Raw genomic sequence first — 26924 nt, 5'->3', positions numbered from 1 at the left:
CACTACAAATATTATCCACACACCAGCATCTCTCCTCTGCTAGTGCAGGCGGGGTGTTTCAGCCGCCCGGCTCAGACGTGATGTTTCAGCCGTAAAGCAAATTATAAAGACCGAGACTTTATCTGTGAGCAAATGTGACCATTTCCCACTTCCTGACAGTCCCCTCCTGAAGGGTTTCAACACAGACATCTTCTCTTGTGCGCTTCACTAAAGCAGAAGACCACCGACCCCCTAATGTGGCCATCTCACCAGCAACAACATGCAAACAAGGATCCTCAGAAGCAGCCGATCTGACCGGGAGTGAAGTAACAGGCTGCAGACAAACCAGGAGAAACTTTCCTTCCTGGGTTGTGCACCGTGAACTGTGACCGCTTTTTCTTCCTCATTTTTTCCTTCCTACGCACCGCCTCTTACTTTATTTCGTTGGTGAGCAGTGTGTGAGTGTTTGTGGCACCTCCCCACTCCTCCATACATCTCTTTGCCAACTTACCTTGCCGGCTGCATCATGCATTTCTTCTGCAGCTCCCGGCTACTATAGTTAGAAGCAGGAGCCTGAGGTTTCTCCCCGAGCCGGCTTCCTCTTCCCCTGGTTTGGACTCCGGGTTGTGCGTCATGCCGAGACACCTGAAGCGCACTCCGGTTCCGTTGCAGGACCGCGTGGTTCCTTTGTAACTGGATCTACTTTTCTGTGGAGGGAGAGGTGGGCATGCTCTCCTCTTCTCTGGAGAACATTTGCAAAGAGGAGAAGAAAGTAGAGAGAGAAGTGTGAGTAGCAGCTGCAGAGCGAAGCTGAGATAACCTCAGAGATTGTAACTTACTTGTAGATGTTTGATCAGGCCACGACTATGGGCGATGGGAACCACCGCTGTGGACCCAACCCGCTGTGTCCGGACAGGATGGAGACGAAGTGCCGCGCCGAGATTGGGAGCAGGTCCCCGGTCCAGAGCTCCACCGACACCCCGGGGACATCAGCGTCCACCCCGACGTCCTCCAGCGAAGACGGACACGACAAACTTTTGGGAGTGGACCCTGACTACTGTCGGAGGATATTAGTAAGGGGTAAGTGGACGAAAACAAAGCAAACAGTGATTTATTCATTCTGTGCGTAAAAACTGACAAATAACATTTTGGGGGCAGGAAAAGAAAAACATGGGACGTTATTATTTTTTTTAAAAACACAATTAACAAAAATAGTGATTTTATAACGAGAGCTAAGGCTGCTGTCCTCTGACACAGTGTGGACAGTCATTGCAAATTTCAGTTTTTGGTTTCCAAAACTAATTAAACATCGTTGCTGAAAATGTAAAGATGGGCATTTAAAACTGTTAGACAAAGCTTAAAAATATATACATATACTCAAAACTTTGAAAGTTTGACTGGCAAACACATGACTTTTATTTTCAAACAAAGCATATGACAGTACAATACAGCTGGTGCATGAAGGAAAACAAAAAGCTATTTTGTAAAACACTTTCACTTAAGCAAACCCTAAATAATTAGAACATCAGATATCGATGTGAATATATGTCTGTTTTTATTTATTTTTAATGTAAGTATTATTGGGGAAGTAGGTATCTTTAGCAAATAATTGAGTGGCACAGACTGCATCAGTGGTGGACGCTCCTTTGTTCATGTGAATACAGCCTATAAAAAATTAATAAGTCAAATCAATATTAAAAACAATGAAAGTTAGCTAAAACGAAATGTTAGCTCAGATTTTTTTTCCCTCATAAATAAGGCATATTAGTCTTTGCAGCAATTCTACGTGCAAATGTTTAAAATGAGATGTAAGAAAAGCAGAAAACAAAATGAACCCTCTGGGCAAAGTGTTTGATAATCAGAAATCAGAAATTCACTCCCGGCTGTTGTGCTGCTTTTAACAACAGAAGAGTTCATAGAAAACACACACAAGCTTCTTACCAACAGCCACTACACAGCAGTGTGTGTGTTTGTGTGTGTTTGGTCACTTGTCAGAAGCTGATTGCCTTTCCAGCACCAAATTCATGTTAATAAACACCGATATAATATTTAATTCAGTGTTTAAAGAGTCCACGCCCTCCTTCAGGAGGCCAGCAGCCTCTGAGTGACACTGACATTTTAAAAAAAAAATACAGAAAATTAAGATAAAACCAGCAAAAACCCTTAAAATAAATTAAATACAGTTCCTTTTTTAATTTGATTTTTTTATGTGATAATTTGTTGTTTAAAAGTCTTAGTATGAATTAAAATAGTCTCATATTTGTATTTAATTTATGGTTGCTAATTAAATTTTACAAAATTAAAATGCACAGCAAATGGAGGTTTAAATATGCAGAAAAATATAAAACACACAGGAAAACTTGAAGTGCGTCAGGTTGCAGAGAAGAGCATGCAGCGGTGAGTTATTTAAGATTATTTACATGTAGGTCATTTGTAATACAACCTGCTGCACGTGGGCATAATAAACTGATCTAAACTCTATGAAGAAAAATAATTTGAAAATATGCAATGAGGCATATTTCACCTGTGAGTCACTGTGAAGTCACCTGTGTGTATTACTTTTTCTTTCTAATCCTTTCCAAGAAAGAAAAAGTAGCAGCCTGCACCATTCAGAACTCCGTAAGAAAAACATCAAATTAAACTGCAGGTGGAATTTTTATTTTTTTTTAATTTTTTAATTTTTTTTTACCGTGGTGTGCCACTGTTTGCTGTAGATAGAACCAGTATGTCGGCTTTATTAATTCACGGTTACAGACGAAGGTTGAGGATTTTATGGGGTTTTGTTTTGTTTTGTTTAGCGTTAAGTTGTGCAGTTTTCTGAGTCCTACAAAAGCATCAAATTTAACAAGAGAACGGTCAAAATTACGATAATAACGAAGGATTTTAAATCCGGAGGGAGAGAAACGAGGCGTAGCGAAAGAGAGAGAAAACATGGCGTGGATGCATATTAAAAAATAAATAAAAACACTTCCTTCTATAGAGCTTCGATCAGCTAAAGGACAAGTGCAGGTTCAGTGAGGGCGTTTTATTTTACAGCCTTCATTATCGTATTGGGGATTTCTTTGGTAATTTAACCAATGTGATCTGTTAGTCAGTTTTTTAAATGCAATTTTTCATTATTTTAGGACCTTCCCATCACATGAAACTCTATTTTTCCAAACGAGATTTGGCAGGAAGGTGCTCATACATTCTCTGATGTTTGTGAATCATCAGCACTGACTTATTGTGGTGCGTCAGTCGCTGGTTAATGCTGTCCATCTGAGGACCAAGTGGCCTGTAGGACGGACATGTGAGCCGGTTTGGACGGATATACTATACATATCGTTCTGAACGCCCGCAGTGTGAGGATTTGTTTTTGAAGCCGAGTGTTGGTGCTCGGCTTTAACGCGGAGCGGCCGGGTTCACCGAGAGGTCAGCAGATCTGCTACGTCACTCGTTTCCTGCTCTGCTTGGAAATGTTTCCACACTTTCGAGCTGTTTTTTGGCTCTGGGTGCAGCGAGAAATTTTGAAAATATGTTGTGCTTGAAGCAGTGTTTTTAGGCAGGTTTAGCCTGTCCATTTAGTCTCATTTGAATGGTGACACTTTACGCAAAGCCACGTGCGTAAAGATGGAGAGCTCATACCTGGAGGCAAACCGAACACAGTTAAAAGCTGTCAATAGCAGTGAGATTGAAGTATCTGTTTGGTACAGATGACAGCATGCAAACCACACAGCGGAATTTACTGTGTTTTATTCACAAATTGAATTCCTCTGGAAAACTCACATTTTTACGCAACGATTCTTCCTCTAACGCACCTGCTCTATTTTACAAGTGAAAATATCTGACTTATTTTTCATCACCACCTTTTTAAATGCCGTGTAGTTAAAGATTTTGTACAATTTTACCTCGCTGCTAAAGAAATACATAAACAACATTTCCACATTTTGTAGGCTATGTGTTGCCCGTTCAGTTAGCCATGGCCTTCCCATACAATCACTATGGACGCTGGGTTCAATCGGTTTTGTTTCATATTTAATTCAGGGCTCTTCATATTTTATCGGATTGCATATTTAATGGATTCAAAATCTTGGACAAAGAGGAGTTCGTGTCTGGCCTGCGTGTCCACTCAATGTGACACACACGAATAAATATTCTCGGCCACATTGTGGCCAAACATCCAGAGACTGCAGTGTGAGGAGATGAGTTTTTATTCAACACGAAGCGTCGATGACAGCAAAGTTAAAGCAACGTGTAGTGATTTTATTTATTTATTTTTATGTTTTTGGAATGGACTGCAACCTGAGGGCTAATGAGTGTACACTGGAGGGTAATGACGAAATAACTAATGTTTTAAATTGTGTATACTGCCTTTAATTTAATGCATACATTTTGCATTCCTTTGTAACTTGTAACTGCTGCAGATAATCGTTGGAAACAACACAAGCTCCAATCCAAGGAATATATATATATAAATATATATATATATATATATATATATATACACACACACACACACACACAGCGTGCAAAAGTTTGGGTCACTTGGAAATTTTCTTATTTTTGAAATAAATCTTTTTTTTTCTCAATGAAGATAACATCAAATTAATCAGAAATAACTATTCTAGCTGGAAACGGATGATTTTAATGGAATATCTATAAAAGAAAACCTATGGAATTATGTTGTAAACAAAAAGTGTTTATCCTTAGTATTAATCTACAATGTGCTATATATGTGTGTGTGTGTGTGTGTGTGTGTGTGTGTGTGTGTGTGTGTGTGTGTGTGTGTGTGTGTGTGTGTGTGTGTGTGTGTGTGTGTGTGTGTGTGTCTTCACATTTTGATACGATTGGAAGGGAGATGTTCAGTGTGTACATTAGTGTGAAACTGAATCGTGAATCCTCCACAACATAGTTAATGATAGTTAGGTACAGCTCTAATACTTGGAGTCACAGCGCTCAGAGTGAAGCTCAGTCCTCCAACTACCTTTTGTGCAACTCAAATCATTGAAAAACAGAGATTCAGTGCTCATGAGGTCAACCAGAATTTAACTAAAGGTCACCAACGAGCAAGAATTAACCATTTACGTGTATTTTATGCGTCGAGCTGTCACACATATTCACTTGGAAGCGTCTAAATGCTGAAAACAACACGTCTCCACTGTGTGGGCCTGTGGGCTATAACCAAACTACACAAGGAATGCACGTTTAATTTATTTGTCTTGGTTTTGGCAGTGGTGCAAGTTTTAACTCACTTTATTTGAATTTGACTTTTCATGTAGCATAGATATTTTTCCTAATGAATGAATTCAACTTTAAGGGATGGTTTCCATGCACTGAATTATAACCCTCGGACGTTGTTATTAACACTAAAACGGCCGCGGCTGTAAACACGGTTAAAGTTAAGTGCTATTTTCAACACGCTTGGCCAGCTGCTATATACTGGTGATAATAGAGCTTTTCTCCGAGTCTGCTAGCTTGTTAACTTTCTCTTGTGTTAAAAATAGCACACACGCTCGCCCATTTATCCGTTTTCCCCTCTAAAGCCATTAGCCTATAGCAATATTCATAAATATTACATCAGTTTGACACTTTATAGACCTATGGTCATTCCAGCCGTATAGACAGGTGTGTGTGTAGCTTAAACATGCTAAAATGGCTCAGTTTAGATTCTAGCTGAATGAAGGAGTGTAATAATGGCCTGGAATAATAGCCTCAGTTGAATACTTGACTTCCTGTGAACTTGTGCAGTCTCACCTCTACATATATGAGCTCTGACCGGCGTTTCTCTCCTGGACAGACGCCAAAGGCACCATCCGGGAGATTGTCCTGCCGAAGGGCCTCGACCTGGACCGGCCCAAGCGCACGCGGACCTCCTTCACGGCCGAGCAGCTGTACCGGCTCGAGCTCGAGTTCCAGCGTTGTCAGTACGTGGTGGGGCGCGAGCGCACCGAGCTGGCCCGGCAGCTGAACTTGTCCGAAACCCAGGTAAGAGCCGAGCAGGCCCAGGGTGTGGAGGTGTTGGGGTAAAAAGAAGAAGAAGAACAAAAAAAAAAACACACACTAAAATCATTTAATTCGTAATTATTTTTAAAATAATTTTGACACGTTTTATTTAAAAATGTAGCCTTTTTTATTGTTATTATTATTTAGCGGAGCTTGCGTTAGCTGCTAGCAAACACAGTCATAGCTAAATGGGATACTAGATAATATGCGAGTCCTCTTGTGATAATTGAACGTTTCCAACACAGGTGGTTTACATTAGCATTAGCATATTTTTCAAACGTTTGAGCACAGGTGAGTTCAGAGGATTTAATTGGCTCCTCGGCCAATCAGAAGGCAGGGATGGAAAAGCCCCGCCCAAAACATTTCGGCACCACCAGGGGCGCCTTCTCAGGATTAAAAAAAATGTTTACATTGCAAGAATGGTTGTTTTTCACGTGAATGTAGAGATACTACATATACAATAAAACAGAATCAATCAACAAAAAGAAAGAGGAGAGAAAAAGCCTGTAGGGGTTTGTGAAAACATGTCAATACAGGCCTGAAACGAGCAGTGGCGCCTGTCATCCCTAACACGCTCACTTTTCATTTGTGTTTGTATAGTTTTGATGAAGTATGCAGCGCAGGTCCGTTTTGAAACTTTAAAAATGCGCCTATCTGAACAACAACACGGCAACCAACCCAAAATCAGATGACACTTCAATGACATATTATACAGCATAACAAAGGAAGTTTCCATCATGAGGCTATGGACTGAATTGTGCATTAGTTGTGTGCATGTGTGCGACAGTAGGAGCACAATCATGGCTTTTTGTTGCGCGTAATTTCGTTCCTATTTTAAGCAAGGACAAAAAAATAAAGCCCCTCAATACGATGCATTTGGTTACATGATTTTAAATAAAAAGAGGCAGAATCTAAATTTAAAATATGTCTTTGTAGCACTGTGCTTTTGTAATGTAAAACTGCAGACATTTCATGGCCTGGGCGTTTCATTCTCAGATCTCCCTGAATGAGCCCAACCCCTCTGTTTACAGCAACATGCAGCAGGGATGTTCAGGCCAAATTACTTTCTTTTGAAATGGAAGAAGAATGTTTTGGAGAATATTATTGGACAAAAGTTAACAAAAGCATGAATCTCATCATTTTTGATCAACATATGTAAAATAAAATAAGAAGTTAAGACTATCCTTAAAATTCCAGATTCACTTTAAAAGCTTATTTTGTTATTGAAAGCAGCCACATTATAATTACTGTCGAAATTTAATATTTTAAAATGCATTTTGAAGGTTGTAGGCCTGTGAAAGTGATTGTTTATACCCACTGAAAACCTGCAGACACTTATAGCCAACAAGTGTCTTACTGGAGGAGCCCAGCCAATAAAAAATATGTTTGTGTGTGCATTGGATATGTAAACATCTTCCCAGGAGCAAAAACCGCATGTCAGAGCGCCAGTGGCAACAGTTGTATTATTTAAAAAAAAAGAAAAGAAGGGAAGTCAGCTAGTTTCACAACGGAATCTTCAGAAATGGTGAGATTTGTTCAATAAAACTATGCGTAAAACGTGTCCATTTAAGATAAATGTGTAACAATATAAGCAAATTAACACTGGGAGGCTGGTTTCGAGGCCGCAGACCTGTAAACAAACAAACAAAAAAAATCAACCACTTGTTGCAATTAAAACAGCGCACATGCAGGAACTTTACGCATCATCACTGCGGGCTGTAGAGGAAACCAGCTGCAATATCTAACCACAGAAAGCCCACTCAAACGTAGAGGTGGTGGGATGGAGGTGTGTGTGTGCTTTTGGGAACACAGAGCAGCCACTGTGCCCCTCATTAGTGCAGACTCTAGGGGTGTTATTGGGAGGCCCTCAGCTTCCTGCTGCTGCTGCTGCTGCTGCTGCTGCTGCTGCTGGGGAGACGCAGGCCAGCAGAGGATTGGCTGAATGGAAGCGTCTAAAAAACCGCCTGGCCTTCAAGTGGGAACCAAATGTAAATAATAAAAAATGTCTTCGATAATGGTGTAAAATATTGAAACCATCGCGTTGAAATTTCTTAATGCTATGTGCTATTCAAGCAGCTTTTAAGCGTGATCGAAAGGCTTTTAGCTGGCATTAGTGGAGTTTTCTTTCTCCTTATTATCTTCGTTCTGTTTGTGGTAGGTGCATGTTTTAAGCAAATGCGCCATTCAAGGCTAATCATGCACAGTCACAAAAGGAAGATGGGACCTCTCAAAGTTCTGGGGCCCTTTTAGGCGAGCTGTTTGGGCTGTTTTCAGGTGACTTATGTGGTTTGTTGATGTTTAGAGTTCGCTATTGAAGGTTTTCACCGGTTTTACAGGAACTAATCTGATTTTTTTTAATGCTTAAATTACAGACTGCTGAGCGTAAAAGCAGCTCCATTATTGCACCCTTTTTATTATTTTTTATAAGGGACAATATCTATCTATCTATCTATCTATCTATCTATCTATCTATCATTCTATCTATATGGACCTTCACCACCGGCTCCAACAGAGAGATGGTTTCTCTTGGAAAACAAAAACTTTTTTTCCACTTCTTTTCTTTTTTAACTTCAAAGCAGCAAAAGGCCTTGGAACTTGAAATGGCTTGGATAAGCTTCTTGTTTTGTGTGTTTTCTGTTAGTTTCTCTTTTGAACACAGCTCTCTCTTTTATGTATTTGGGGAACTTTTCCATCCTGTTTCAAAAAACATGGCAACTTGCTTTATTTTCTCTTTAAAATCAAACTTGTTTCGGCGTTGCGCTATAAACTCAGCTTTTATGTTTAATGCAGCTTAAATCGCATTTTATCTAGTAAATATCTGATCAAATGTTTCAACTTCGCTTGTTCTGAATCCAAATCTTAAACATACTCGTGTTTTTTTTTCTCTTTAAAAAACAATTGAAAGTCTTAAAGCAACAGGCAGATTTTCATGCTTCATACAAACGCAACAGGCCTCTTTGTCTGCGACCGAAACACAAATACTAATTACAGTAATATGGGAGGTTTGATAGTTAAGTGTTTTTTAACAGGATTTGGTCATTGACCCATGCTCTAACTCCCATTAGTTTGGTCAGGTATTCACGCAATGAGGCAGCAGACAAACACACACGCACAAAAGTAGAGGTCTTGATCAGCTAGATTTCAGATAGGATCGTAAAAAAATAAATATTTGGGTAATGTGGTGGATTTTTCCCTCCGAATCCTTCTAAAAAATAACTACCTTATTGACCGATAGCAGGCATTATTATTTTATTATTGTGATTTAATGGCCCCCAAAAAGGCGTACAGACCTTCAAACATTTTTAAAACTTTGCTATTTTTAAAATTGTGCTTCCCAAGTGTGTTTATGGTGATTCTGACTCAAGTTTTGTTTGGTCAGAAAAAGAGTGACTAAGAAAAGCCACCCATTGTTCGTAAATTCTTCTCCAACGACTGCTCTAGTTTGTGCTTTGTGATTTATATCTAGTGCTTATTCGAAACTGACATTAATAAATGCTAAAGTAAATATTTAAGATTCGTTCATCTATGTGCTTACTTTTGTCTGTCGTGATTCGAAAGTTGCGTAAAGTTCGTGCGTAAAGTTTGTGCGTAAAGTTCATATTTTCAGCTATATGTCGCTGAAAATATGAAGTTTGTGCGTAAAGTTCATATTTTCAGCTATATGTCGCTGACTTGCTCGATTAAACGAAAATATTTCAAAGTAGTTCCAGCTTCGAGTCAAAAACAGCTTTTTTCATCACGGTTAGATGTCACATCCCATCAAACTCTGGCCGAAATTACTTAAATGCCATATTTTCGTTTCATTAATCTCGTTCAAAAAATGCGCATGCAAGTGGCCAGAACGCGCGTATAGATACGCACTTTTGTGTCGTAGTTGCAACAGTATCGTGAGATGAAGTCGATAACTGTTCTCCCGGATCAGCTCGGAGCTCTCCCTTCATCCCGGCAGGTGGCTCCCCGCTACAGGGTAACACGGCGGGAGGGGGTGCTGTGCACACCCACACTCTCATCCACACTCATGCATGCAGGCAAACACACAGAAATCCTGAACTAAAACATGAGGATTCCTGCATATCAGCTACCTTGATGATCGGTTTCCTCATGGATGATCACAGATTAATGTTTGTAGAGGTCCAGCTCTTATTGTGGAAATTTCCATTTAGAAGTTGGTTGTTTAAGGCTGAATGGCCATTTGTTGCTTCTAGTAGTAATTCCTGTCCGAAAAAGGGTGCACAGTAAGTGACAGTCAGCTAGGACTTTTGTTTTCTGTGTTGCTCTCTGACTGCTTCTTGTCCTTTTGGGGTTCTTTAGGCCAAACTTATGGAATAAATTCCTTTATCTTTCACTTTTCTCTTCACATTTATAGACTTCCTGTATAAATGTACCAAACTACTTCCATGGCAGCATTTTTCACTAGAAGAAGCTTCCATTCTTATAATATCCTCTTGGTCCTTGCTGCAGTTTGACTTCAGGACATTCACATGCTGTGTGGTCACTGTAAGCTCTTCCTCAGTCCTCCAGCTGACGTAGAAGTCTCCATTGTATCAATCTATTGTTGCTCTCAGCCGTTCCATGGAGAAGCTATGGATTTAATAATGGCTGTGCTGGTTAAACTGGTTTAATCCGGTGGCAAATGGGAAAGAGCTCAGTGATGAAATTATGTTTAATCTTTAATGTGAAGCTGGCTGAACAAAGCACAGATGTGGACGAGTGTTTGCACTGCTTTCCTTTATTGTCACAATCATTTGAAGACATGATAAAGACGGATTTTGATTTGACATGTTTTTAGTTTATCTGGGTAAGATGCAGCTTAGTGAAGGACTGCTCAATCATATTCAAAATGCCATAATATTAATTCTAAAATCCTTAATATAATTAAGGACACTGGAGTGAAACCTTTGTGAAAGTGAAAAAAAAATACTAATTTGAAAAAAAAAATCTGTCTTTTTTGAAAAAATTAAGACTGCAGCTTTTATTTGTTTGACTTCAGTTTTCTTTTTTCTTTTATGTTTTCTTTTATCCAAATGCTGCCTGTGTCAAAAGTTTAGTAAGTGTGGGGGCTCATACTTGAATGCATAGTATGTATTGTGTTGGTAGGTTTTGCAGCTATCCACCCAAAAAATACCAACCAACCGTTCAGATTTAAAGGTGCACTAATCCCTGAAATCAACTTCTTTAATCAGTTGTTCAGGAAAACACTCAAACAAGACAACATGATAGAATAGACTTGTTTTATGGCAAGATATTTAGACACTTTAGTTTTTTTGTTGTTGTTGTTAAATGCTCAGGTTTGCATAGAGACAATCATCAAACACAAAAAACTTGATACAATGAAGGCATTCAGATATATATTAGCGTGTGAAACTGCTCCAGCACTGAGCCTCTCTGGTACAGCTGCTGACGGCACATTTCTGGACTTGTGTGCATACCAAGATACTCGATATTATTTGGGAGCAACACTGACCTTAATGTGAAACAGCCGTCTTCTAACAGGTGTATAAGTCACCCAAGATCAGCGTCACACTTCTTTTTCGTGCCCTGCTCAGTGTCTTTTCTCTCAGATGGATGATTTCTGGATCCTGGACAGCCTTGGGCACGCTTTAGTGATGGCTGTGAATCTTTCAAATGATGCTTCTTGTTGCTGTATTTTTGCCTTCTACACAACGGGGAGGTTAGAGGTCAGCACTGACCCCAGATTGCTGCATCTGGAGCTGGTATTGTGGTTAAACAGTTGTGTAAAGCTCCAATTTAAAAATAAAATGTGGTATTATTCTTACAATTGGTACTATGAGGAACCTAAAAAAACACCACGGGTCCTTGTGTGACCTCTTATGAAACCAGGTAAATCCAAATTCCCTGTTAAGAAGCTACACCTGCTTGTGCAACTAGAAAGACACTAAAATGATTCATATATCATGAGAAGAAGCCGACTGGTGTGAAGAGAGAACTAAAAAATGCCCACATTGTCCCAACTTAAATCTTCACAGCAATACATTCCTAAAATACATCTATCTCTGTTTTCCTCTGCAGATAAAGGAGACAAAACGACATGTTGCGTTTGTGTCTGCTTACAGTGAATGTGCCCGTTGTGTGTATTGTTCTCCATGACGGCCCAGACAGACGATGTCTGGCCACTTGTCTGGAGCACAGAGAACCCGGCCATGACGTAAAGCTGCACAGATGTGGCAGAGAGGCGGCCGCACAGTGTGGGGTTTGTCCAAACACTCAGAATGGAGAAAGAGATAGGAAAAGGAGGCCGACAGACAGACAGACAGACAGACAAACACTTGCTGCCTTTGTGCTTTCAGTTAAAATGTTTGGTTTTGTAAAGAAACAAGCTCTTTCCTCTTTTATCTGCGTTGACTGAAAACTGGAGCATCGCCTTTAAAACAGCAACTTCTGTCAGACCCTGTGATGGTCAGGAAGAAAATTGTGAGTCTCTGATTATCTAATCAACTGATTAGATAATCAGAAGAATCTAATAGCAATTAAGCCTTTGTTGCCTTTGTCCTTAATCACTCTCAGACTGAACTGACTGGCCTCATCAGCTTTGGCAGAGTGAAGTGTGTGTGTGATAAGCCAAGGATAATAATGTAATTTTCCAAACATATGGAGGAAAATGTAATCCTTCAGGTGATGTCGAAATAGAAAATCATCAAAATTGGATACAAGAGGTTCTCACTTTTCAAACACACGCAATCAGAGTGGCCAACGGTTGTCTGTGCGGCCATTTTGTGACATTCGGCAAAAGAGTAACTCAACAACACCTTGCATGAGAGCTCAGATACCTGCCACTGAAAAGGGAATGCTGTTTGCCCCACTATGTGCTTGACAACAGCTTATGCTGAAAAACAGTCATATGTTTTTGTTAAAAAAGCTTCTAAAGCTGTCAGGTAATTGCAGACGAGTAGAAGTTGAAGATAATGAATCTACTCAGGGTCACCACACAAAGGTTGACCGAGGAAAAACGCTCCAAAAAACCTTTAAAAAAAGGAAAAACCTGAGCAACAGAGGATCCCAGACGTTGTGTGCACAGACATAAAATGTAAGAATAAAAGAGTCATGCTTTTCTTGCCTTTACCAGCTGTGGCAAATAATCCAGTGAGAAAAAGAAAATAAAGGTCCTTGTTGGTTCAGTCGGGTATTTGGGCGTCATAAGGCTGTGTGGCAAAGACACAACCCCAAATTTCTACTGAAGGCGATGAGAAATTCAAGTGACTGCGGGGTGACATGCAAGAAAAGTCATGGACCACATTCAAACCCCTGCTGACTTTTTAGGTGAATGAGCATCTGTAGCATTACAGTATGTGAAGGGCGGAGGGAAAGGCTGTTATCTAAAACTGGAGGGGTTCACCCGGCTGAGGAGGGGGCAGTTAGTGGACAGAGGACAGGAGGGAGGGGCAAAGAAGGAGAGAGAGAGAAAGAGGGAGGGAGAGAGAAAGAGGTGGGAATCATAACAGCCCAGAGTGCTTTTACGCTAAGGAGGATTAGGCAGCCATATCTACCAGCGATTCTATAAGACGGAGTTAACCCGTGGCTGAACCTGGAGTGTTCGCAGGTTTTAGGGGTCAGGTGAAATGTGATGATTGTGGTGATTCTGTTACAGTTTATAAAGTGTGCGGTGTAAGAATGTGATGTGAGATGGGCGGAGAGGGCAAATGAGGAGGACAGAGAGTGGAAAGAAAAGGAAAAGGAGGACCAGGATGGAGGAGCTGCATCGTTCTGCTTGTATCAGTGCTGGATGTGAAAATGGCGTGTAGTGAAGAACCAGGCCTTGTTGTGCTTCACAAGCAGCTGACCTCAGAGTGAGGAGGACTCAGTTTTGTAACCGAAATGCAGCGTCAGTGCTGATGTAACACTGTAGATTCCCTAAAGTTTTATCATACAAGGCTTTGATGCAGTATTTCTACTTAAATGTATTTTTATCTGTGCCAGACTCTGTTCTGTTTTCATGTGCAAGAAACACGGTGTCCATGACGGCTGCTTTACACATGAAGCCTAAATTATTACCATTTCCTGCTTTTTAAATTTGCTTTTGGCTAAATATCAGAACAAAAATTAATAAGACAAACTCGGTAACTCCAAGAACCAGCATTACTACAACTGCTTGATGTCGAGGTTGTCTCATTCTCAAATTCTTAGAAACAAAACTGAGGTTATGTCCTTTAAAAACAATAGCTCCACAGCCCTTCATAATAAAAGCTTGGTGGTGAATATGATCAAAAAGGCAGGATAGTAAAAAATACAATCAGAATGGAGGGAAAATTACAAATTGTTTAGGTATGACACTGAACAAAAGAGAAAAAACATCAGGTAAAAATTGGGCAAATATAAATTAAAACAATTTTAAAAAGTTAATTTTAATGCAAGTAAAATACATGGAGTTTTACTTTATGTCTGCTTTGTGAGGACATATTTTTCTTGTGTCTTCCTGGTAGCTTGAATTTATCTGAAAAAGCTTCATTTAAAAACTCTAAACAATAATCATAATTCTTTATAGCAGAATCCTCGTAATAGTAAATAATTAGTGTCATTAATATAACCAGGTGTGCCTCTGATGACAAACGTGTTGATCCGTCACACGCAGCAGAGCAAGTCATTGATTCAGCCCATTGCCTTGTTACATTTCTTCTGTAATGGCAACCGCCGCTCCATCATATACAGAACAGCTGAAGACACATGCAGATGAGCTGCCACTGGCCCATCACATTACATACAGTTGAGTATCCACTGGTCCGTTACATAGAGTTCAATGGCCCCTGGTGTGCCTGGTACATTCTCCTCCGGAAAAGTGTTTTCATTGTGTGTTTGTCACATGCCTGGGATCAGGGGGTTTGAACAGGGTCACTCTGGGAGCACCGAGCTGCTGCAGGGGTCATGGAAAGTGTAAAAGAGTCACCAAGTGTCCTTCTTAAAGACTTAACCATCACAATCCTGCATTTCACTGTGCATTATCAGTATTATAGGGCCTGGGAGGAGAGTGTGTTTTATCACTTAGATGTTTTATCTAATGCCATCCATCATTGTAGCTTTATGAAGCAGGGAGGTGATTAAAACAAAGTGATAAAGTTATAATGGGGACAAGTAACACTGTATACAACACAGAGAATTAGTAATACATCAAAACAAACAAATCCTTATTCTAATTGTCCTCGGTTGCTCGTCTCAAACCTGGCAGTGTCATGCTGGGCCGTGGAAAAGCTTAGGTGATTTATTGAACACACATATGGATGTCCACTTGATCTGTACACTGGGTCTTGATCTGGCTTAACCTGTCTACCTCTTGCCCAGTTTGTCTGCCGCTCCATTTGCAGCTGCCTGGAGTCGTGGTGCAGGGCTCCGATTGGCTGACCTCTGCCCAACTAGCTTGTGTATTCATGCATACCAGGCCCGATCATCTCCCCCCTGACCTTGAATTTAACCCCCCTGTCTTCATTCGCCCCCATTAATTTCATTTTTATCCCCTGTCTTGAGCCCTTTGCTCTGTCCCGCAAACTCCCATCTCTGTTTGGTTTTACATTTACTAGGAATGTAAACCAATGACACGAAAGACTGTTTTATTTGATAGAAACGCACAACCTTTTCCAAGTATTAGTGATGATTTTGTATATTTATCTATGACTACACAGTGGGTTATGAATAACTGCTATTTTTTTTGTTGCTTTTTTTGTTTTTTCTCAACACACTAACAGGCATATTATCATATGTTCCATAAATAAACTTTATTTTTGATTTAAATACTGCCTTTAGTAACAAATACTCACTGTAATATTATAATATAAATGCTCTTTTAATTCTTTCGAGTAACATTTGCTAAATTACTAAATTATTTTAAACATTTTAAAATGTTTACTTCAGTAGGAACCAGTAGACAGAGGCATTACGGACACGGGGAACATTTTAGGAGATGGACCAGTCGTATTTTTAAACAGCAGGCGTTTGGTCGCCATTATGGCCGTGTGAAGATGCAGTCGACATCCCTCAAATTAATATTACAAAAAAGCGGACAACAGCTATTTATGATGCCATGTTACCTCCATGATACAGTGGTCCCACGGATGTTTGAGCTAAAACACAATCCAGATGAAATTGGGTAATGCGGCGTTAGAATTTAGCTGCCTGTCGTACTATTTTTTATCATGTCCCTCCCTCCAGCAGCCTCGCCATCTTCAGTCCTAACCTCCTCACCCGGGCTCTAACCCAGCAGGCCAGAGTGCATCAGGGCGGGGTGCGGAGGGTAAGGCTGGGGCAAATGCAGGTCATGCCATATCCAGATCTCCCTTGGTAATCTCTGCCCCAGCTCTGAACCCTGGATCCCATTAAAAAGGATTTACATCCAATAGTGTAGATGTACCAAAGGCAGCGTTGCTTTCTTCTCTTCTCATCATTTTCCCCCTCTAATAAAATCCCTGTTCTTTCTGGCGTTGGATGGGAGGACTGCGATGTGAACAGAAGACTGAGCCACACCCACAGCATGGGGAGAAAGCAGAGGGATTGGCCGGGAGCGAAAAACCTCTTAAGGGATGTGGGATGTTTTTGGCAGGCGTTGGCGCATGAGTAAAATACAGAGAGAGATCTTAGAGAGGTGGCGTGTGAGCTAACGAGGAAGAAATCTAGACCGAGAGGAAGGAGACGCAGCTAAGGAGTTGATTTGGGCAGCTTATCCCACCCTCCTGTTGTCCGTCCCTCCCCCATCTCCCCTCTTATCTCCGTCTTGGCTATCCCTCCCTCTGTGTTTCTTTTGAGTCTTTGCAGTAAGACGTGATGGCATCAGTATTCCTCTCTGAGCTGTGGGATCCGCTCCGATCCCATTATTTGTATCATGGCTAGTAGCTGAAACAATGATCTCACTTGCCCCAGCTGCATGTTGAGCCCGCCTTAGTGTAGTTAACAACAGCCAGTCCGATTACTTCTACGCAATCAGCAGCGGGGTCGAGTTTCCAGCCAGGTGAGCTCCTTGTCACGCTGGCTCAGGTGTTTTAGCAAATGAACGCTGACTGATGCCAATTGGACAAAGTTGGCTGTGTTTCCAAACTACGGACTAGAAGCATCACTGCGTGCCTTGAAGAGGAAACTCTTCTTCACCCTTAGGAAGCATTGGTGTGCCGTTGATTAATTAATAAGGACCCTAAGTGTACTGTAGCATTCACAGATGGTAGTAGTAGATATGATCTGTCTGTAAAAGCTGAATGAAGCAACCGTTCTGGTCAATGGTGACCATTTTTTGAAGCCTTGAATGACTGTTGCCATTCTGTTTTGTTTTTTGTTTTTGGTCAGAATTGATGAATAAGTGTGGCTTCTCTACTACAAAGTTGCTACACCCTAAAGCATATCCTTCTTTGTTATCTATTTTACTCTACAAGCGACCATAATTTGGAAAATGAACATAATGTCGTATTGAATGAGACTTAAAACTAACAATTAGGACCTTAAACTCAACAAGAAAATGTTCACAGAAGGAACAAATCGAGTGAAAAGTAGTGCCATTTTCTAATAGACTTTGATACAATCTGATCTGCTTTTGTAACTAAACAGTCGCCCCCTGCAGACCATCACTAAGAGTGCAAGTTTAAAGTTCTTCCACATTTGCTTTACTAATTTTCTGCTCCTTTTATATACAGTCTGTGAGATTAATAACGTTTAATGAATATGAAAAGAGGAGGAAAGCTTAGATGTAGAAGCTTAACAGGTTTCTAGGAAGTTTTTCTCTAACATTAGCTTAATTTTAATGAGTTGTATGTATATTTGATTTTGAAAATAAGAAAGCACTGCTGAATGTCCACAGACATTAATTCAGTAATGGCATTTTCATCTGGCGGAAAGTTTGCAAAGTAAAAGAAATGTCTTGAGTCAGTATTTCTGCAGAAGTAAGTTGTATTTTAGTGGAGTGTTCATGTTAATAGCCTCTGCCAGACTTTTAGATATAACTGACTGGCATTTCTGAAGTAAACTGTCCACTGAGAAGTGTCTCTGCTCCCTCAACACACAGCCAGTTAGCCTGTTATCTCTTCACAACTTTCTCCCAAATTGCTTCTGCTGAAGCACAGCACAACCCCCAAACATCTACGACTCTCATGTAGAAAACTTTGCCTTTGTGAAGCTCAGTCACTTGTGTTGCTTGCTCACAGCTGGGAAGTCTAACAAAGTACTACATCTTTTTTTTTTTTTTTCTGTGTTGCAGTGCAGCAGCGCGGTCAGCCATTCACTGCTGACCCTGGAACTACTTTTTTTGTGCTTTTGAAGCATCTGTTGCCTTTATCAGCTGGCATGCAATAAAGAGGTACAAAAATAAGAGGAAAGAAAAATGTCACAAGGTTTGGCCTGAGGAATCCACGGTCACTAGGAAATTATAGTCAAGTAAAATTTAGCGACAGTTTCAGTTCTTTTCAGCAATAGATAAAGAAAAATAGGCTGAAGCTTCCAAGACTTTTCTATGAATAGCTTTGACAGAAGTATTTTTGTGGCCAGAAATGTATTTAATTCTTAATTTTTAAAGATGTGACTAGTGGTGCTCTTTTTTTTAAATTATTTTTAGCTTTTTTTCTTTGAAAACATAGAAGTTTTCTACCACTGTGCTGCAATGAGAGAGCTGTTAGAGAGAAAAATAAAACATCAATCAGACAATTATGCAGCTATCAGACCCGTTATTTGACTAAATTATGCTCTCACACTTCCTGTGGTTAAAGTTTTTTTTAAACAAAAGGACATTTTTCACGTCTGTTCCTGTAAAAGCACAAACAGCTGGAGCATAGGAGCAGACGTAGAGTGTTCAGTGATTCTTTAAAATGAAGAATCTCAATGTAATTTGAGACTACATTTTGACACAGCGGGTCATGTGAGAGCTTTGTGTGTGCTCATGAATCTGAACCTGTGCGTATTTAGTCCTGTTGCGTTCGTATTGTACATTGTTCTCTTGTTTTGTGTGCGTTGTGCAAGCGACACAGTTCTGAAAGTTTTTCTTTATAATTAAAGTAAGCTACAGACCCTTTAGAGGCTTATGCGTTTCTGCTGTTACAGGAGTTTCCTTTTAAGTCGTCTGCTGCCAATCCCCACTTATCAGGGATTAGGGTACTGGATTTCTACGAAAAATCATCAGGAGGCCAATGGAAAGTCTGGTGTGTGTGTGTGTGTGTGTATAAATAACTTTCAATGTAACTGTACGAATGTGAGGACGACTGGAAAAAGAAGTGGAAGCCGCTCACCTGATTTCCATTTAAAACAACACTGACTTTGTGCTTTTTGTTTTAATAACACAAACTCTGAGTGAAGTGAAAATGAATTGGTTTTAAGAAAAAGTTGCATTTACTCACATTTAAATCAGAAGCAAGAAAGTAAAGCAAATTATTAAAGGTTTTAAATTAAAGGTGAAACAACAGATTAATAAAGTAGTTCTGCAGTTTCAACAACTCACAATCGTTGCAAATTGGGCAAATTCTATTTTTGGGCTGTTTGCTGTACAAAACAACTCACTCTCTACTTAAAATTTACTCCGTTAATTCGGAAAATAATCTAGTAATCATTCTTGAAAACAATCCTTGGTTGCTGTCTTAATGATAATACGTTGTTAATTCAGTTCCATTGACCTGCAGTGTTTTTGAATCTTTCAGACTTTTCAATTTGAAAAAAAAAAAAAATAATAATGAAAAAACTGGTGGCATAGCTGAACGCTGGTCCAGCTCAGTATTTACAATGCATGCATTTGTCTGCAGGAGCAGACAGTTTTGACAATAAATATTTTAAACTCGATACAAAATGCCTGAAATATTTACTGCATTGTGTTCCATTATAGTTTGCATTGCCATCGAGTACAACAATTTCCATATTCCACATTCCCACCATGAATTGATGCAGAAAAAGGCAAAAATTAGTGCGTAGAAATTCACCAAAATTCAAGTAAATTTAGTGTTTGATGCCTGGAATTTCTCAGGTACTTACTGTACCTAGTTTACTTGTCTGGATTACATTTGACTAAAATGAAAGAATAAGTGAGGAGATAAGAAAAAATGTCATTCTGTGGAAACCCAATACATACTTGGTTTAAAAGAATTAATTTCCAAAGAGATTTCTTTTGTTTCATGCTTAGAATACGTTTCTGATTTCTAACCAACCTTCTGTTCTGATTTCTAACCTTACATCCCAGCAGAAAGACTAGTTTAGCTCAATTTATTTGAACTTGAACTGTAAGAGCGCGTAATCCAGTTCATAGGAGTTACCGCTGGGGCTGCAGAAGCTCGCCTCACCTCCCTGAACTTGTCTCTGATTCCCCGTGCAAATTACTTTCATCTGTTCTTGGATTTTTAGCTCTGAATTCAGTGTGTTTACAGGCCAACACCTAGTAGAAAACTTTGAATTATTACATGGAATCCTCTGCATGCCACACTGTGAGATGCAGCGAAACACGGAGCGAAAACGGTATCTCGGTCAGGATCGTATACATTTTTATGTGTGTGATTCCTCTCTGTGCAGCGATCTGCCGCGACCCCACCATGCCCTCTAATCCCACCCAGCCTCAACTTTTACACAAGCTATACCATTGAAGCTATGCTGCGCGCCATCAATTAAACATGGCGGACAAGGACAGGCAGAGTTCACTGAGCTTTTCTCGATCTGCTGCAGGTGGCATGAAGGTTCATGTGAAGAACCTCTTAGTTTGTGGTCGTGAGAGAGGACGATGGTGCAGATGTTGAAGACGATTACGTGTCTTCCTTCTTTTAATTTTACATTATTATTTTGTATTTTATTCTTTTACTGCCATCAGTACCTGTCTGAGCACCAGCTTCATTTTTCTCAGCTTTTATTTCCTTTATCGAGCATTTTAAAAGAATACCTTCCGGTGTTTCTGCATCAGCTGTGGTTGAACCGATCTTCTCACTCTGTTGTGTAGATTTGATGTTGCTGTCCTTCCCCATGTGCTTTTCTGGCCCTTTTGAGCTATGAAGTGTGAGGGAAGGTAAAGTTGCAAGGGACCAACCATGATCCAATGTGCAAGAAAAACAGCAGAGCTGATCCTATGGCTCGTTCCAGGGGATTACAGAATTTCCACTGTTCTGCATGGATTTACGCTTGTATGCCTGTTCTACTGCAAAGGTGTTGCGTGCTCTTACCGCTCGCTACTGTGAGTGCACAGAACATGCTACATTGTGGATATGCATCAAGCAGGGGTCACAGAGAAGTCAGTCACACATGTGTATAGCCTGTGGAAGCTGTCAGCTTTTGAGCTGCCAGGACGATACCAGGATGTGAACCAAAGTGTGAGTTTGGATTGTGTAAAAGCGTGTAAACATCAACGCTCTGTGGAGGTTTGTGTTGACAGGAAGGAAGTGGAGAGCTCATAAGTAATGAAATGCTCAACATAGGTGGCTTGGAAATTCATGAAAGTGGTCCAATTTAATTCTATTTTGACTGGGCCTTTGCAGAGTTTGTGACAAAGTGCGTGTTTGGTTGTGTTGTTGCAGGTCAAGGTCTGGTTCCAAAACCGCCGGACCAAACAGAAGAAGGACACCACCAAGGATTCAGACAAGCGCTCCTCCTCCTCGTCCGAGTCTTTGGCTACCTGCAACATCCTGCGCCTCCTGGAGCAGGGCCGCCTGCTGTCGGGCCCCGCCCCGCCACACAACTCCCTCCTGGGGCCTCCGAGTCACCCAGCCAACGGCTCCCTGCTGAGCAGCCCTGGTGGAGGCTCCTCCACCTCCCCTGGGATCAGCAGCAGCACTCCTCCCAGCTCCCTACCAGGTGGGACATTCGGGCTCTCGCTGCCGTCGCTGGGCGGCGCTCCGCCTTCGCCACGGCTGGGCGTCCCACCGCCACACTCCCTCTGCTTCTCCATGCCGCTGCTGGGGGGCGCTCATCACGAACTGACGTCCACTTATGGCTGCGGCTCTTCAGCTTTTGAGCCGTACATGCGGCTGGACAGGAAGGAGGCAGATCTGGGTGGGAAGAAGACAGTTTCTTAAGTTACACTTTGAGGAACCAGAGGGGACACTGACTTGTCTTTGTAAGAGCTTTTCTCCTCAGTCTCTCGCCCTGACACCTCTCTGACACTTGAGCGGCTGCAGACAGGCAACGAAAGCACCCTGGATCATGAGAAATGTGAAAAACAAAGTGACTGGGTTGCTTTCACGCAGCACCATTTTGTGCCACAGCACTGTTTGGCACACTGACACAAAATGGTGAAAAAGGACTTGATGTGGCAGAGAGTGATGATTCCACTCTCCCACATTTAAAAAAAAAAAAAACACAAAACAAGAAAAAAAGAAACAAAAACTTGTGAATTTTTGCAAAAATGCTGTGCGTGTATGTTCCAGATGTTTTTATCACCACTCTCTTTGCAGTGGTTTTAAGTGACTCTTCACTTTTTGTCCAGTGAGTTTGTGTGTGTGGTTTTCTCTCTATACAGGCCTTCATTTACTGTTCAGGAAAAAAAAATACTTGACATGGATATTTCAGATTGAATCAGCGTCTGAATGAGACGAGCGATATTTCAAAGAGAGCAGTATGTACACATTTCTAAGTGGCCATGTTTGATTTTAGTTGATGTGCTATCACAATAGGAACAAACACTGAAGAAAAAAAAGAATCGTAGCATTTTAATATCAGTCCGTTTGGTGTCCAGCTGTAGTTTTTGTAAATTCTTTATTTGGTTGTGTTTGTGTATGAAACAATGTGTGGTAGAATCTGGACAGATGGTGCAAAATCACATATCTAGATCTGATAGGTGAATATGGAAGGACATGAAAAGGAAGACGTGCAGTTCTGTGATGAAGCTGGTTAGAGTCTGCCAAAGCATTCACTCATAAAGCTTTGGAGGTGCCGCACTTGTTGCACTCCAGTCAGAGAAATGACTTTCCAACTTCGATTGATTCGCAGATTTCTCAGTTTCCCGTCCTAAAGATGCAGATATTAAAGAATCTGGCTGAGTTTTTGGACAGTTTCGCCGCACAAAGTCTCAATTTCTGTGCATGATCAGAGCTGCAACCCTTAAAAAAATCAATGTGCAGCAACTTTGATAGTCAGTTCAATGCTTTTTTTGTTTTTTAAGCAGAGACACCAGCTGTTTGTGTAAATGCGTTTTCTTTTTCGTACAGTGAAGACGGCACAGACAGAGAGATTAATCGAGGAAACAGTTGACCTATTGATTGATAATGGCAGCTAGTTGCAGCCCTGGTTGGGACAAACATGTCACCTGTAGGATTTGTTGCTTTACCCCAATTTTTTCTTCGTTTCCGGGTTTGTTCATAATTGGTTTTCCAATAACAACATCTGTTCGACCAGGTCATCATATCCATAACCTTCATCTTTTACGTAATAAGCTGCAGCATCACATGAGAACGTTCTTATTGGATTATTTTTCTTTAAGTTTCTGTTTGGATCTTCTTCGATGACATTTGACTCGCCCTCCTGTTATACTTTAAATGAAAAGAGTTCCTCTGATCGCCCCTCATTGAAAGCACTTTATGTTTGTAGGTATTTATACATCCTCCTACATCTTCCTCTTTTTGCTTTTAAAGCTCCTCATTCACTAAAAAAAAAGCCTCCCAGCTTTCACAGCTTTAGCAAGAGTCAGGGTTTAGAGTCAGTATATTTTTACAAAGGTGTTTCTTTGAATTAAAGCCAGAAAACCCTCTTCTTGTTTTCAAAATATACTGCAGCTCCATTTTTAAATTGATGGATCTGAAGCTGATTTGACCTCTGTGTGTTTGGACTCAGAATACATATGTTAAATACGTTCAGGCGAGGAAGACGGAGGGAACTGAAAGGATCAGCTGCTTTATTTTCTCTTCCCCATATGATGCCATTTGTCCAGGTTTCCTTGTTGTCCAAAGAAAATCAAAATCACCCAGGAGAACCTGCAATTCGCAACAGTTTGCCCTCAATTTGTGCGTGTCAGATGAGTTATTGCCCCCTTTTCACTCCTGTCTCTTGTCTGTTTTCCCATGTATCTATTCATTTCTAGATTTCATCTCGCTGTGAGGTTTAATACGTTTTTTCCCCCCCCAACTCCATTCTCTCCCTTGTGGCTCGACATGTATTTAAAAAAAAAAAATCGGACACTGCCATGACATCAATTTCGAAACAGGCCTACCAGTAAAGGCCAGTTTCGAGCAGACGAGCATGCTTCCAGCTGCAGACACATTTCTTGTGGAGAGCATGGAAAGGTTCCGACCTCAGCCGATAAAAACCTGCTGTCTGTCGGCCCATCGGGCCTTTTTGCACCCGTGTAGCAGCGGCTGGTGGCTGGTGATTTGTTGTTGTTGTTGTGTTCAGACCCCAACGGCGCTGCAAAAAACCCCTGTCATCCAGTTGCGGCTCTTTGCAGCGGTGCACCTGTGCTGTTGTCGAACACTGTATTATTTTCTATAAGCACCATTCATAATTCACACGCTCTGGCATCAAATATTGAGCAGAGAGATGGAACTGAGAGGTCAGAGGCTTGGCTTCTCATGTGAGCCTGGCGTACTCTTTCACAAATCCCCCTGATTTGTCCTCACTCACAACCCATTCATTCCCTGCTGTGTCACAAACAGCCTCTGCTCCTTGTTTTTTTTGTTGAAATATTTAATTTCTTTGTTTCAGATGTTATTTTCATGTCTTTAGCTGCACAGGATAGTGGATACAAGAGATCTTAATTGGAAAAATCAGCTCTTTTACAGCCATTTCTCAGCCAATGTGACATGAAAGGAGCGTCATATATGAAAGAATCTTCTTTTGTTTCGGTGGTGACAAAAGAAATGTTCTCACGCTCCGTATTTCCCTTGACATTCAGCACTGACTCCTTTTCCTGTCACGTTACGGTGATGTTTTGTAATGTAAATCTGCTGTTACTGTATTGTACGCTCAGCTCGGTAGGTTACGGATTCAGCTTGAGGGAGACGGTCAAAGAAGCGAGCGGCCACTTCCCTTCTGGGCAGAAAGAAATGTTGTAAAGCCTTGCATCAGTTAAACAAAGCCTTTAGTTTTCACTTTTCTTTGGGTTCTGCAGTTTGTTTTTCTTTTTCTTCGTACGATTCTCATTCCAGCTGAGTGGAAGTGTTGCTTTTGTTGTGTGCAATCCGTGACATCTTGCACTTGTTGAGGTTTCAGAAACAGTAAGGGCCTTGTCGCGGCTCTCGCTACCGCATCATGATTTTCTTGAGTCCTTTTCTGTGAAATGTTCTTTTATTTTACAAACAAACTGACTCCGCTTTGTTCACTTTTTCGTTATGCACAGCCAAGGTCCTGCACTGGCCCTAACTTCTTCTCTTTGAGCAGTAAAACGTACTTAATGTCAAGCTAAAGGCACCAGCTACTACTTATGATGAACAAACTCTATGTACATAGATATAAATTTATATATAAATATATATAAATGGGTCTTTGCACAAGTTATCTCCATGTCTGCTCCGTGTGACTTTAACAGGAAAACAAAATGTGAAAGAAAGTTCAGAAAAAAGACTTTATATATGCTTTACAATTCTTTGTCTCATTAACATTTTGCACTTATTTAAAGAGGCTTACTTCTGTTTCTGGGCTGACAGAGCTGTTTTCACGCTCGGCCAAGATATTGTACAATATGTATATGTATTTTTATTCATATGCATATAAATATATGTCTATGTAATTTGCCTCCTGTGTTTTGTTTTGTCATTTTCTCCCCTGCATCAAGACCAAAAAATGAATTTAAAAAGATATTCTGTGAGCTTTAACAGTTAATACCAAAAGTCCTTTCAGTTGACTTGTCAGTAAAATATCAGCTTTTCTTTGTCATCTATCAACTGCATGCATTCACTCAGAGGATTTTGTCTGCTGCTTGCTTACAGCTTTATTAAAAACCTTGGGCTCTTGCAATCAGTGAGGCACAAACATGAAGGCAGTGGACGATTCCCTTTTTCAGGTCTTTCTGCGTTTAAATTCCTTGCACTTTTAATTATGTTCCTGTTTAGATTGTGATACAAAAAAAAGCTGAACTGACATGCCCTTGGACTTTAATTGGATGAGAAAATACTTCTCCAAAAGTGAAATGACTCAGGCCGGCCTGTAAGAAATAAATCTGATATGTTGCATTGCAAAAATCGCTGTTTTATAAGAACGTCACTTCTGGGGCCACTAAGTTTTATTTATTTTGAAATAGTGATCAGAGCAGTCTGTTCTGGTTGATGCCTGCAGGGAAAGAAATTTTGGTGGTATTGCACAAAATACAAAGTGATAAAGGTGTTTGTAGCCTGAAAGTGAAGTGACTGAACAACAACAGCATCCTCAGTTTGTTCTTTGTAATTATAATTTAAAATTCATCATTAAAGAGGAGACGGGCTGTTTTCCTCATCATTTTTTTTGTCTTTTTATGTCAGAAAGATAAAAACTTGCTTCTTTTGCTCACACCTCTCACTCTATTTTTCTACTGTACGTATCTGCTGTTTAAACCTCAATATCTCATCTCCAGTGCAAAAATTCAAAAATGAGCGCCTGCTTGCTGTTTGAATGAATGCTGCACAAAAGTTGGAGCAGTAAGAAGTTGCAAGTTTGAAAAATCCATCAATGAAGAAACTCTTGAGCCCCAAGGATAGAGAAAGTTTTGGAAACTCCAAAAATGTTCCAAAAAGATTCATTCCAAAGTTGCTGTAGTCAGAAAAGTGCTTAAAAAGAAGAATGTGAACTCTTCTGAAAGAAAACATGAAAAAGTAAAGTAGCAACTCCTCTGAGCCGCTGCGAATTCTCATTGAAGAAGAACTTCTGAGTGCGGTTAAAGATTTTTTTTTTCTTCTACTCTTGTTGCTCTGATTGTAGATAAGATGTTCGCTTCTTTGCAAGTCACACAAGATGCAGAAATTTAAGCTTTTTGATCTTTCAGTCTTATTAGAACCTGCTCAAACTATAAAGATAAAAAAATAAATAAATCATGAGTCAAAAAAAATACTCATCAAAATATATAAGTATCAAACTGTTAAATAAATGCTGAATATTATGATCAAGTATTATTTTCTTTTCTT

The 26924-nt window shown here is 40.4% G+C and overlaps 1 protein-coding gene across 1 annotated transcript; it reads left to right on the top strand.

Annotated features, from left to right (window-relative positions):
* vax2 (ventral anterior homeobox 2) lies at positions 1–25558 on the top strand. Its single transcript, XM_022200744.2, has 3 exons — positions 1–1059; positions 5756–5943; positions 21417–25558. The coding sequence occupies exons 1-3, from the start codon at positions 825–827 to the stop codon at positions 21912–21914; spliced, it is 921 nt and encodes a 306-aa protein (XP_022056436.1). The 5' UTR covers positions 1–824; the 3' UTR covers positions 21915–25558.
* The last annotated feature ends 1366 nt before the right edge of the window (positions 25559–26924 follow it).

The sequence above is a fragment of the Acanthochromis polyacanthus genome, chromosome 23 (genome assembly GCF_021347895.1).
Source record: "Acanthochromis polyacanthus isolate Apoly-LR-REF ecotype Palm Island chromosome 23, KAUST_Apoly_ChrSc, whole genome shotgun sequence".
Lineage (NCBI taxonomy): Eukaryota > Metazoa > Chordata > Actinopteri > Pomacentridae > Acanthochromis > Acanthochromis polyacanthus.
The sequence above is the reverse complement of the archived record's forward strand: the minus strand, read 5'-3'. Positions and strand labels throughout refer to the sequence as shown.

What these genes read in the sequence shown, in the direction of transcription:
- vax2 (XM_022200744.2), top strand. Translation starts at nt 825, where the DNA reads ATGTTTGATCAGGCCACGACTATGGGCGATGGGAACCACCGCTGTGGA. An exon ending in TCGGAGGATATTAGTAAGGG is followed by an intron (nt 1,060 to 5,755) that starts GTAAGTGGACGA and finishes TCTCCTGGACAG; the next exon opens with ACGCCAAAGGCACCATCCGG. An exon ending in TGAACTTGTCCGAAACCCAG is followed by an intron (nt 5,944 to 21,416) that starts GTAAGAGCCGAG and finishes GTGTTGTTGCAG; the next exon opens with GTCAAGGTCTGGTTCCAAAA.